This window comes from Physeter macrocephalus, chromosome 8 (assembly GCF_002837175.3).
Source record: "Physeter macrocephalus isolate SW-GA chromosome 8, ASM283717v5, whole genome shotgun sequence".
In the NCBI taxonomy this organism is placed as follows: Eukaryota; Metazoa; Chordata; class Mammalia; order Artiodactyla; family Physeteridae; genus Physeter; species Physeter macrocephalus.
Window position 1 is genome coordinate 127,953,007 of NC_041221.1, and position 12,709 is coordinate 127,965,715.

At 34.7% G+C, this 12,709-nt stretch overlaps 1 protein-coding gene across 5 annotated transcripts in view; it reads right to left on the reverse strand.

The window, feature by feature from the left end:
* The window catches only part of RAPGEF6 (Rap guanine nucleotide exchange factor 6), a 221,817-nt gene that overhangs the window by 20,832 nt on the left and 188,276 nt on the right, over positions 1-12,709 (reverse strand). For 4 of the 5 annotated variants that reach the window (XM_028493199.2, XM_028493202.2, XM_028493200.2 and 1 more), the window contains exons 22-24: positions 8,019-8,142; positions 5,352-5,375; positions 1,842-2,062 (exon numbers count right to left, since the gene is read on the reverse strand). In XM_028493199.2, the coding sequence (XP_028349000.1) occupies positions 1,842-2,062; positions 5,352-5,375; positions 8,019-8,142 (369 nt within the window). The remainder of the gene's footprint in view (positions 1-1,841; positions 2,063-5,351; positions 5,376-8,018; positions 8,143-12,709) is intronic. The other variant, XM_024115980.3, reaches the window with a different exon arrangement.

Here is a 12,709-nt window from a genome sequence, read left to right on the forward strand (position 1 = left end):
TTCTGAATATCCCAAATCATATTTAGGGAACAAAGAAAAGCAGATAGTGAAAACAAAAGATAAACAACCTTTTATCAGACAAAAGCAGGAATAATAAATTGCATTCAGTAACCATAAGATGATGAAGTCTATATTGCATTACTTGGGAAAAAATAATTTTGATGATCATTCAAAGCAGCGTCGAGATATTTAATAAATGTGTATATGGCTTTGAACTTTAAAACATGAATAAAATTTGAAGATTCTCTATACTTTTTCAGTCTTTACTTTTGACATGTACCGTTTTCTCATAGCAGACACTTCTTGATATCCCACCAGGTGGTAAGAAATTTTTCCAGATACTTTCCAAGTCTATATACATTTATTATTTTTTAACAGCCATATATCATTCTTTGTATTGATAAGGAAGCAGTGTACTTAACTATTCTCCAGTGTTTTGGTATCTGTGTGAGTTCTTTTTCCATTGTAATACATGCTGCACAATCCCAATACTGGACACCTCACAGACTGCTGTGAGGAGGAGTAAATGGCAATGTTTATAAAAGTGTTTAGCATGGTTGCTGGCATATAGAGGGCGCTCAGTAATTGTTAGCTTTCATTATTTTATTTCTTGCTCTTAATTTAATAGGTTTGATGTAGAAAGAATCTGAGATAAAACATAGTACCAATACTTGCTTGAGTTTTACATTTAGGAAAACAAAAGAGGTCTAAGATGAAGAGAAGCTTGTTCAAATGGTAATAAATGAGACCCAAACTCTGTGTCCATCCTTTAGTAGGTGTTCTTTTCATCACACCCCATTCATTTTCCTATTGGTAAAAGTGTTCAAGATACTGTTTTTATAACAACACTTACTGAATGGCTCATTACCCTACATTTTAAAATTCACTGTGAATCTGAATTTTAAAATCAATACTTGGTTGTATTTCCATTTTATCTTTTCTACTCTATTGACATACTTTTTCGATTACTATTGTAAATACTATATAATTTATCAATTTCAGGGTCAACCCATGATAATTACAATTTCCCCCTATCAACTAGGAACACAGAAATAGAAAAACTGAACCTTCCCCCTCATATATTCTGCCAACATTTAATCAAGTTCTATACATCATATTGGGATTTTTACTGGTGTAATATTTAATCATATATATAGATAATACTCACTTATAATGGAAATACAATCATCTTTATTTTGTTGTTATAACACAATATATTTTACCATCTTTGACCTCTGCTTTTACAACTCATGATTTCCTTGACCCAGACCCAGAGACACATACATTCTATTGTTTGTACTTAATTAAAAAAAAAAACAGTATTGAGAATAGGCTCTATTCTGTTCATCATATTTTCTATTTATAAATATTAGAATATGTCTTAATTTTTCTTGTTTTACCTTATTTACTGATGCCTATAATACACCTATTATCTCTAACAGTATATTAATTAAATTTATTGTATTTTTTTCAGTTGGTAAATGATATTATCTGTAAAATTTTTAGGAAAGAGAAATTTTTCACTTATTTTACTCTTCATTTAGGGATGAAGATAAGAACGTTCTCAAAGAGAAGGGCTCCTCTATAATGTTTCAGTTTTTATAAGAAGACTTTAAAATGCTTTTTAAAGAACTATATCACTCCATTTCTTGCACAGAGTAATCATCAGGAATGGATGAGAATTCAGTATCTGATTAACATGATCACATGATGCTTGAGGTATGTCAGTAAACTTTTGTGAGTGAAAGTTAATTTTCTTGGGACCTCAGGATAATACTAGAGCAATAAATTTCTATTCTGTTGTGCTGTTTAGTGTCTCGTAAGCAAAAACTTATACTTACAGGTACCATATGCAGGCTCCCATTGCAATGACATCATCTGGAACTTCTCCTCATCTGTTTCTACATCCAGACTGGAAAGATATTGCTTCACTTTCCTTGCCATTTGGGCATCTTCGTACAGCTTCTTAGCATTAAGCAGAGAGCTACGGCGTGCCTTTTTTTTGTGAGCACCTCCCTGAACATCCAGCATGTTTGAATTTGTGCTGCCTTGACTCAGTGACCTGTAAGAAGATGGAGATCACAATAAGGGGCTGTAAAGATGAGAATTAAGTAGGGCAGATTGAAGATTAAAAGAATTCTGTTCTGTTAATGCAACTGCATGCTGATGCAAATGAGTTAAAAGATGAAGAGCATTAATGCAAAGTAATATGGCACATATGGCAATGTTCTGAGTTTTCAGATTCAGCAAAGTTCAGAATTCAAAAGAATAAGTTAACAATTCCCCCCAAAGCAACAAATTCCATCAGACCTGTGTTTGGTGCCTTTGCAACCCATGGCACAACTGTGACAAGTATAAGCATTCCTTTGGCCCTATGGCCATCCACACTCTGAAGATATGGCAAGAGCCTAGTTCAGGACAAGTCCACCCTGAGCCAGATCTCTGCACCAGGATTCTTCAGCAGGGGAGTTTCTAGAGCAGCTTTGCTTGTATGTGCTGCTTTGGACATGCTATTGCCATCACCATTCCTGTATATAGCTGGCCCACTCCAAGCATGCTCACGGATTTTAACAGTAACCAGATTTTGACCAAAATTCAAATAGAGCAACAGGTAAGAAAAATAACACCATTTATACTCAATTCAATATAGTCAGAGATCAGAAATGCAACAAAAAGCTACTCAATGCGTCCACTCACATATGAAATGGTTAGGCAATATGTGGCTTCTGGATTGGGGATATGGGATCTTTCTTTTGCAATGCCTCTAAATGTGATGAAACTACAAGCTGGGTAGGAATAACTACAATTGAAACAAGCTATAGCTTCACATCCAACTGTATTCTTTTTGGCAGACTTCTTTCTACAATAACCACATCTAGAACCACTGGAAAACAGGGACTGCAATGCTATTTGTCCTTTGTAACAAGGATAGCAAACACAAGGTTCTAGAAAATTTTTATTTTAAAGGCAGTTGCCATTCTAAAATAATAAAGATATCTATGGGTCTTCTAAGTTAGCCTCCCAATTACCCAAAGATATTCTAAATACACAGACCACAACCATACAACAATTTGTTTTTTCCGTGCTCACATACCCCGTTTAAAACAGACAACTAAAATCCTAATGTTTTCATTGTAAATTAAGTGAAATAAAAAATGTTTGTAAAAAATGTTACTTTTCTTTTGCAATTTTAAAATCTTTAAAAGAGTGTGCCTCACATTTGATGGCAACTTTCAATTGCTACTGGTCAGGCAGAAACTGTAATGTGGTTGTTGCTACTTACATATGCAGAAACTCCTAAAGTTGCAGAGTGGTTTGGAAAAAATCCAATGGCATTAGTGAATTACTCCCTTAACCTCCAGGAACCAAATGATTATAAGGATGTAGTGAATCTAACAAGTTCAACAACATTCCCAAAGCAGGTGTCAAAAGGATGTTAGCCCTAAATATCTGCAAAGCCAACCTAAGAGCCCAGCATCAGCAGCTTTTTGTTCTTTTATGGCTTGTTTTAAGACGTGTGGCATTACCAACATATTTGATGGCACAAAAGGCAATACTGTGTGAGGAAAAAAACCCCCAGAAACTAATACCTCTAAAAGTGATTCAGAAAATTCATATTCTAAATACGAAGAAGTTTTAGCAAGACCTAAACCAATTTATATATTTTCCTTTTTATGAATGCAAAAAGGTGTTATGTGATAAAAACACATACCTAAGTTTATATAAGAGCTCTTTTAACAAGTATAAAGTTAAATTCTCAGTGTTAAGAAGGTACTGCAGTGATTTTTCTTCGTGGTACATAAAACAACAGTGGTCCCAACAACTGATGATGTCTCAGATTCAAAGAAATGCAGTAAAATCAAGTCCCAACATTTAGGAGCAAATTTGAATACAAGTATTTAATAATTTTATGTAAGTTGATATAAAAAAGTGTCCAGAAATCTAGGATACATACAAAATTTTAATAAGTGAAAATATCATAAGTGACAATGTCTTCTAAGCTAATTTCAAAATGCTCTGATGTAAAAATAAAAATATCTAGTGCCTGCAAACATCATACAAAGCAACCCTAAAGCTGAATAAACAGTGAATGTGTGACATAAGTCATTCAAACACCCCAAAATCCCCACTAAGATATACTGTTGAAGTATTCTTCATAACAGTAATGTTAGGAATCAATTTCTACCTTCAATGAGAAGAACCAGAAAAGACCAAGACATAAATGTAAAGTATAGAAGAAAACAGAGGAGAAACACAGAGAAGAAAGCAGAAGGAAATTCAAGTTCACCAAGCTTCAACAGAAAACAAGACCACAAATAAGACAAGACTCAAAGTAAGTGGCTCACAAAAAAATCCTTCTTATATGTAATATAAAAGCATCTAACTTCATGATTCATGATAATCTTAAAAGAGCAAAATTCTTCTTATTTAATTCCTTCATCCACAAAACCCATCTTTTTCTTCCACTAAAAACGAAAGGACCAGATAGATGATTTATAAGATCCCAAACATTCTATGATTCTACATGGATACCTAGCTATCTATTACAGATCTGTAAGCAGAGATCTGAACCTACTTGAACAACAAAAGGTGTTGTTAGCTCTGAATCTATTTCAGTTTTAAGAGAGATAAGGGAGTCTTTAAAAGTGGTAGGAATTTAAAACTCAACGCTATACATCTCATGGTATTAGTGGATCTGAACAATTAAAATCATCCTCTATTTCAAATATTTACTAACTCAATATTACAGTATAGTTTGGATAAAGGCTGCACCCTTTTGGAAAACTGATAGAAAAATGTAACCTTTATAAACGACCCTTTTACCCATTTTAATACACTTAAACATTTATTTTTATAAAATATGGCATGTGAATAAAAGAAAATAGTGTGGACTCTGGAATCAGACTACCACCATTAGTGAATCAGAATCCACCATTAGTGAGCTCTAGGAATTTGGACAACTCTATCTTCCCCATCTGTACCATGGGAATAACATTATCTATTTCACAGAGTGGCTGGAGAATTAAATAATTCATATAAAGTGCACAGAGAAGTATATGGCACATAGGAAGCAAACAACAAATATATGCTATCATCATCATCATCTAACTGACCCTGCTAAATAAAATCTAAAAGGGACTTATGGGACGTCAACAATGGAAAAGTAAAGGGAAAAAAAGCTAGTTCTAACACTATTTCAACCTTGTTAGCAAAAGGCATTTGTCAGGAATGTAGGTTGACAGGGTTAATAGAACACATGCTGTTTTACGTGCGTGCATTAATGAAAAGGATGCAGTATATGTTAACAGTTGCACAACCTTCATTCCAGTTGCATTCATCTCTACACTTACCCCAGACTCCGCCACCTCTTCTTCCTGTAAGCAAGAGCCACAAACATTGAAGCATGTGTTTGAATAGGAAAGCACAGAAAAAAGACAACAGTCGTGAGTCAGAGAAACTATGGAGACAGAACAGAAAAATTTTACTAGAAAAAAATGGTAGCTTAACAGTAAAATGACTTTAATGGAATACAAGGGGGTAAAATGAATTATGATATGTACTGAAGGCCAAAAAACTCCACAATATTTAAAAGTATGCTTTTAAACCAATTATATTTTTAATACCTAATTCATTTAGAGGCTTGTGTTAATAAGCAGCTTAAGGGAAAACATTTACTAACTATGAATTTTGAATTCAAAGTTTTCAGGGAAACCTTAAATTAAGGAATATGATCTTCTGAACATTTTTTTTAAAAAAGGATTTTTGAGCCATACATTTAAGAGAGGATGAAATTACAAGAAACAAAGAATTATAATTTCATTTTTAAGTGCAGAAATTTCTCTTCCAATGTGTATTAACAAGAAAGTTTGACCAGCAAATCCAACTTAAAATATAAGTATAAATATATCATCAAAATCTTTATGATCCTGTATTCCTTACACTACAATTGGGCTGAATCAAGATTCTTTTTAAAATTTTTATTCTAATTTATTTTTTTGCCCCTTCCCCCCAATCCCGACTAGTCTCATTATATCCCTGGCTTGTATCCAATAAGCTCCAGCTCTGGCCAGCCCAAAATTGTTTTTCAGTTAGCACACTGACTACTGTTAAAATAAAAGGGGTTACTTTGAATACACAAGATATTATACACCACCAAACTGGACAATTACTTGCTTAAAGAAAGCTAGTACATTTCAGTGCTAGCTGACAAATACAACTGATTCAGGAAAACTTCAGTCTAATCTAATTATGTTTTATTTTTTCCTATACTGCATTCTACTATAGCCTAGGCCATTCCCAAGGAAACAGCCAAGTTTATTGATTTCATCCTCAGTTTCTTCCTCCTTTGCTCATTCCTGAGGCATTGCTGGTACTTAGAATATTATCAACTGGTCTGGCAGGCTCACAAAGTCATTATCGTCTTGAGGAATGAGGGTGCTAAAATACATGAGTAGATGGATGTCTGTGTAAGACAACAGGGAGTGGTGGGGCCACTGTACAGGGACATATAACAGAAACAAAACTTAAAAACAAAGAAACAAACAAATCCTCCTGGTCTGCTTTGGTCCCTGGTTCTGTTTTCTGCTTCTACACTGCTGAGCAATGACACCCCTCATTACATGTAGTGATTCTCAGGGACAGAAGTGGGATGGGTTGGGAAGAGGAGATATGATATACCCCTTCCTCCATACTTTGAGAATTTCTACACTAAAGCAATGATCAGGTCAACTACTTATAAAAACAAAGACTCCTGAACAGTGATTTAGACAAAACAAAACAAAAATAAAAAAACCAATCCTGACACACCCCCATCTCTAACTTTTAAAGAACCAAGTATTTTTGTTTCCTTAGTAGGCTATATTTCTTTCAAGCCACAAGAATTGTGTCTGCCTGGGTAAACATTTCATTTTTTTTTTCAACATCTTTATTGGAGTAAACATTTCATTTTTAAAGCTCTTAGGTACTGAAGCTATACACAAAGGCCCAGAAGAAAATCAGACCAAAAATGAAAACCCTAATATCTTTTTACCCTAAAAATTATAAAAATTACTGGGAACAGCTTGACAACATACACCATGTTTTATATAATTTGAGGAGGCACTTGTTATATTAAAAATGAATTTTAAAAAGCATTCTTAGAAGATCAGGTTAATATTGAACGCAAATAATACTTTCATTTTTATTAAAGATGGAGCATCCTTAAATTTGCACTTTCCAAACTGCGTTAAAGAATTTACATACAAATAAACAGCAGTACCATGACTTGAGACCAAGGAATATATTTTAGAAGAATAAAGTAGAACTTAGGTAGAAACAGAACTTTAAAAATATTCAATAAGAGCTTCCCTGGTGGCGCAGTGGTTGAGAGTCCGCCTGCCGATGCAAGGGACACGGGTTCGTGCCCCGGCCCAGGGGGATCCCACATGCCGCGGAGCGGCTGGGCCCATGAGCCATGGCCGCTGAGCCTGCGCGTCTGGAGCCTGTGCTCCGCAACGGGAGAGGCCACAACAGTGAGAGGCACGCATACCGCAAAAAAAAAAAAAAAAAAAAAAAAAAAAAAATTCAATAAAAATAAAAGACATATTCAGTAAAAAGAAAAGACTAATACTTCATACATTTGGTTAGAAACCAGATGAAAGCATCTGTCCTCTGTGATAACTTCAGTAAAGATCAGCAACTTACTTACATTTAAGTTAGATGACATTTTAATTAACAATAACAATATAGAACTATCCATGTACTCAAAAAAGTAATAGAGAACTAGGGTTCAAATCTCAGCAATTTATGTAATCCTGGACACATTACCTAACTGCTCTCAGCTTCAGTTTCTTCATATGTAAAAGGCAGGCCAATACTACTACCAACCTTTAAAGGTTACAGTGACAAACGATTACTTGAGAGTGACATCTGTAAAGCACTTAGTACACTGCGCAACAAATGGCAGGTGGTCAATAAATGAAAAATAGTATATCATGCTCAGTGCCACTCTGTAACACTTACACACTTCAATGACATACCTCTGTCGGAACATCACAGCTGGGTCCATGTTAGCAGAAGTCATTCGAACAACTTGACGAATTTCCTTGGCAATCATTCTGAGCTTCTCAAAATTTACTAAACCATCTACTTTGGAATCATTTCCTATAGAATAAAAGTAACTTTTTTTAACTTCCAAAATTAAAATATCTATATAAAGGTAGCAGAAGTCAAGTTATTATTGTTGGAGGCACAAATCAGAACCTTCTTTATCAAACTGTCACTTTTGTTTTCAAGAACTGGTAAACCCATAGATGGTTTAATCCTGCTCCCAGGGAGTGAGCTAATGGGAGAAATTCTATTCCTGTGGAAGTAATGATTATGATTATTGGAAAGTGAGAAACTGTGCATAGCTTCTAAAAGCCATTTCATTATGCTGTAGGCACACCTAGTAAAAAATACAGCTCCTCAAATCTAATTCTCCAGATGCTCAGCCCACTCTTAGGCAAGTACATGCATCTGCTTTTTTGGGCAGCAGAGTAGAGCACTTGAAAACTTAGGTTTTAGCCAGAGGTCACAAAGAGTGACCTTTGGCTTAACTAATCCAGTAAGGTTTCTACGGTTTACAATACTTAAAAAAATTGTAAAATGAGCTGTCAACACTTAAGAAGTGGAAGACATCCCAAGAAAACAAGAATTTCTGACTTCTCTCGAAGAAAAAAAGTGGGGTGGGTAGGTGGGGGATTAAATAATAGTATTGATAGGTCTGTTTTCCAAGTGGTAGTAATTAGTTAAAACTAAGAGGTGGCTGGCTCGTAGGGGTAGACATCTTCTAGTCTGCCATGCATCTTCTCTTCCCCAGAATTTGAATTTACAATCATGACTTTAATCATTAAACACAAATTTGCTTGTTCATAAGTTCCATGGTTTTTCTTTCTGTTTCACTAAGTAGTTCTCTGAGGAAAAAAACTCATACACCTCTCAAAATGGTCTACTTTTCTTTGACGAGAACAGGAATGAGACCAGACTTAGCCCATATGCTGGCTTACCCACTTCAAACCACAAGGCAAAAAATTATATGTTCAAAGGGTAATCTAATAGTCTTTTTTCCACACCTGTCTTTAACAGTTGGTGTGACCCTATTTATTTTCCACGTAGCCCCTGAGGTGTCTGTGGAATTCCAAGTCCCTGAAGCCAAGTTTGAGAACCACATGGGTCTGGAACACATGGTGGGCTCCCTTTTTGTAGTAAATGGCACCTATCCATTGGACATATAAATTGTTCAGGGTCTCAACATGAGTTGAAAACAAAATGATAACCCAAAATATTTTCAAGTTACATAAACATGTTTTGAGGGAGCATGTCAGAAAAATATACTTGAAGCCTATAATGATATTTTCTTATGAAAAAGGAGTGATAATGAAAGTGGGGGCATTAATTGGCACAACACGCCTGCTAAGAACAGTTAGAAAAGTTGGACAAAAATAGAAAAAAAATGTTTTAAGTCATCAAAAAACTATCAAGGCTGTGAAGATCTGAAGCAATAATGAAGATCTGTGGCAAGTTTAGCATTTCCCAGTGCTTGACCCAGCATCTGCTACTTTCAGAAAAGGGGATGATGAGCTGAAAAACTGAGTAGTGCCACCATGACCTTTGAAGTTAGCGAAGAACAACTTAAGTCTAGATAAATCTTCAATGTTTCGGGTTGGGATTTTGAAAGCCTATAATATATCCTCAGACTAAAGATAAACTAGACTGGGATAAAAGTTCCGTGTTAAATTATCTCAAAATATGAAAATGGTTTAAGGTGATTTTTGGATTGCCAGCACCCCTAGCTGCCTGGCAGAAGCAAGCTTTAATTCTCTCTGGAGGAATGTAATATTATCTGAAACCCTAGATTATTTCTGTAATTTCTTTATACACAACATGTATGTTTATACACAACATCCATTTGGTCAAAAATAACCAGGTACATCAGGAGAAAATTCAACATGATTGAAATGCAAGGAAAAAAAATAAAAGACAACAGAAAGACTCATAAAGTATCTAGATTATGGAGTTATTGGAGACCAACAAAATAGTAACTGGTAAATATGTGCAAGGTTATAAAAAACAACACTGAGAACTTTGGCAGAGAACATTAAGATAAAAAATGAATTTAAATTGTAAAACTGGAAAAAAAAACCCCAATAACTGAAATAAGGAATTTGCTGCTGCATTTAACAGTAAATTAGACATAGTTGAAGAAATAATTAAAAAATTGGACATTAAGCTGGGAGAAAATTCCAGAATGAATAAAAATATCCACGTCAGAGAAAACCAAATGTTGCACCTAGTCACATCATAGCAAAACTAGAGAAAAACAGAGATAGAGAGAAGAGAAAATTATAAAGCAGCTATTAGAAAAAGGGTAGATTATTGTCAAAGGAACAATGAATAAGACTGACACTTGATTTCTCAACAATAACGATGGAAGCCAGGAGACAGTTTTGTTATCTCAAAATGTTGAAAGGTAAGTGCCAACCAAAGTTATGCCTTAAGAATGAATATTAATTAAAGAAATTTTTTCAAATAAACAAGAAGTAAGAGATTTCATCACCAGTAGACTTGTGCATAAGGGAATAATAATCAGTGTTCTACAGGAGAAAAAATCCCCAACCATATGAAAACTTTGAAATGCAGGAACAGTAACAATATCATCATGCAGGTAAAGCTAAATAAATACTGACTTTACTAAACAACAATAGTATTGTGTGGCATTTAAAGGCATGGAAACAACTGTATATAAGTCGGGAGGTGAGTAAATGGGAATTTAAATGGTCTAACTTCTTGCACTGCCTGACACACAGAAAAGTACTATTGAATATTACGTGAATTAATATCAACAAGTATAAATATATTGGGTTGGCCAAAAAGTTCCTTTGGTTTTTAAGTAAAACTAAAAGACATTTTTCATTTTCACCAAGAACTTTATTGAACAACGTATTCACCTTTTTGTTCCACTACCTTCTGCCATTTTCCAGGTAACTTCATAATTCCATCTTCCCAAAATTTTTTATCTTTTTGAGAAAAGAACTGTTCCAGGTGCCTTTTACAGTCTTCCAGGAAATGGAAATTTTTTCCATTAAGAGAATTTTGTAAAGACAAAAATAAATGGAAATCCGAAAGTGCAATGTCTGGTGAATATGGCGGATGAATCAGAACTTCCCAGCCAAACTGTAACAGTTCTTGCTTGGTCATAAAAGAAACATGCGGTCTTCCGTTATCCTGATAGGAGATTATGACTAATTCTGAATGCTTTAGGTCGAGTGTCGCTTTCAGTTGGTCTAATTGGGAGTAGTACTTGTTGGAATTAATCATTTGGTTTTCTGGAAGGAGTTCATAATAGAAGACTCACTCCCTTCCAATCCCACCATATACACAACATCCATCACCTTCTTTGGATGAAGACTGGCCTTTGGTGTGGTTGGTGGTGGTTCATTTCACTTGCCCCACGATCTCTTCTGTTCCACATTATTGTGCAGTATCCACTTTTCATCACCTGTCACAATTTGTTTTAAAAATGAAACGTTTTCGTTACGTTTAAGTATAGAGTCACATGCAGAAATATGGTCAAGAAGGTTTTTTTTGCTTAACTTATGTGGAACCCAAACATCAAGGCAATTAACATACCAAGCTGGTGCAAATGATTTTCAATGCTTGATTTGGGTATTTTGAGTATGTTGGCTATCTCCAGCATGGTATAATGTTGATTGTTCTCAATTAATGTTTCAATTTGATTGCTATCAACTTCAACTGGTCTACCCGACCGTGGAGCAATGTCCAGCGAGAAATCTCCAGCACAAAACTTCGCAAACCACTTTTGACACGTTCGAGCAGTCACAGCACCTTCTCCATACACCGCACAAATCCTTTTTGTGCGTTTCAGTTTCATTTTTACGTTTCTTTAAAGAATAAAGTATACTATGCCGAAAATGTTCCTTTTTTTCTTCCATCTTCAATATTAAAATGGCTACACAAAAATCCACCAATTTTGATAAGTTTTTAAAAAATGCACGCTGACATGACAGCTGTCACGATACAATCTAACAAAATTGTTTCAAATGAAGTGAAAGACAACTAAGAGCTACTAGAGCCATCTTACAGAAAAAAACAAACTTTTTGGCCAATCCAGTATAATGTTTAGTGTAACATAGAAAATTAGTAAAACAGTGTATAGTCAGCAAGTTAATGGAGGACAAATACCACTCACAAAAATCAATTAAGGGGATTGCAGATAAACCGCATGGCAAAAGGTTAATAAATTAGGTTTTTAAAACTAAGAACTTGCTGTTCATCAAAAGACATCCGTAAAAGTCAAAAGGCAAGTCATACTATATACAGGACTTACACAAAATTCTTAAAAAGTATATTAGAAAAACAGAACCTTATAAAAAATAAGCAGGACACTGAACTGATAATTGTCAAAAGAGGAAGAATAAATATAAAGAAGTGTGTTCAGCCTCATTAGTAATCAGAGAAATGCAAATTAAACCACATCAAGATACAATTACACACCTACCGGAATGGGTAAAAATAAAAAGAATCAATTTACTAGGTGTTGGTGAGAATGAGGAACAAGACCGCTAATAACACTGCCAGTGTTCCACTTCAGTAGATTAACCTCAAACTGCTTTCCAAAGTTGATTATATGAATATCAGGACCCATAAATTTCACTGTGAATTATACTGA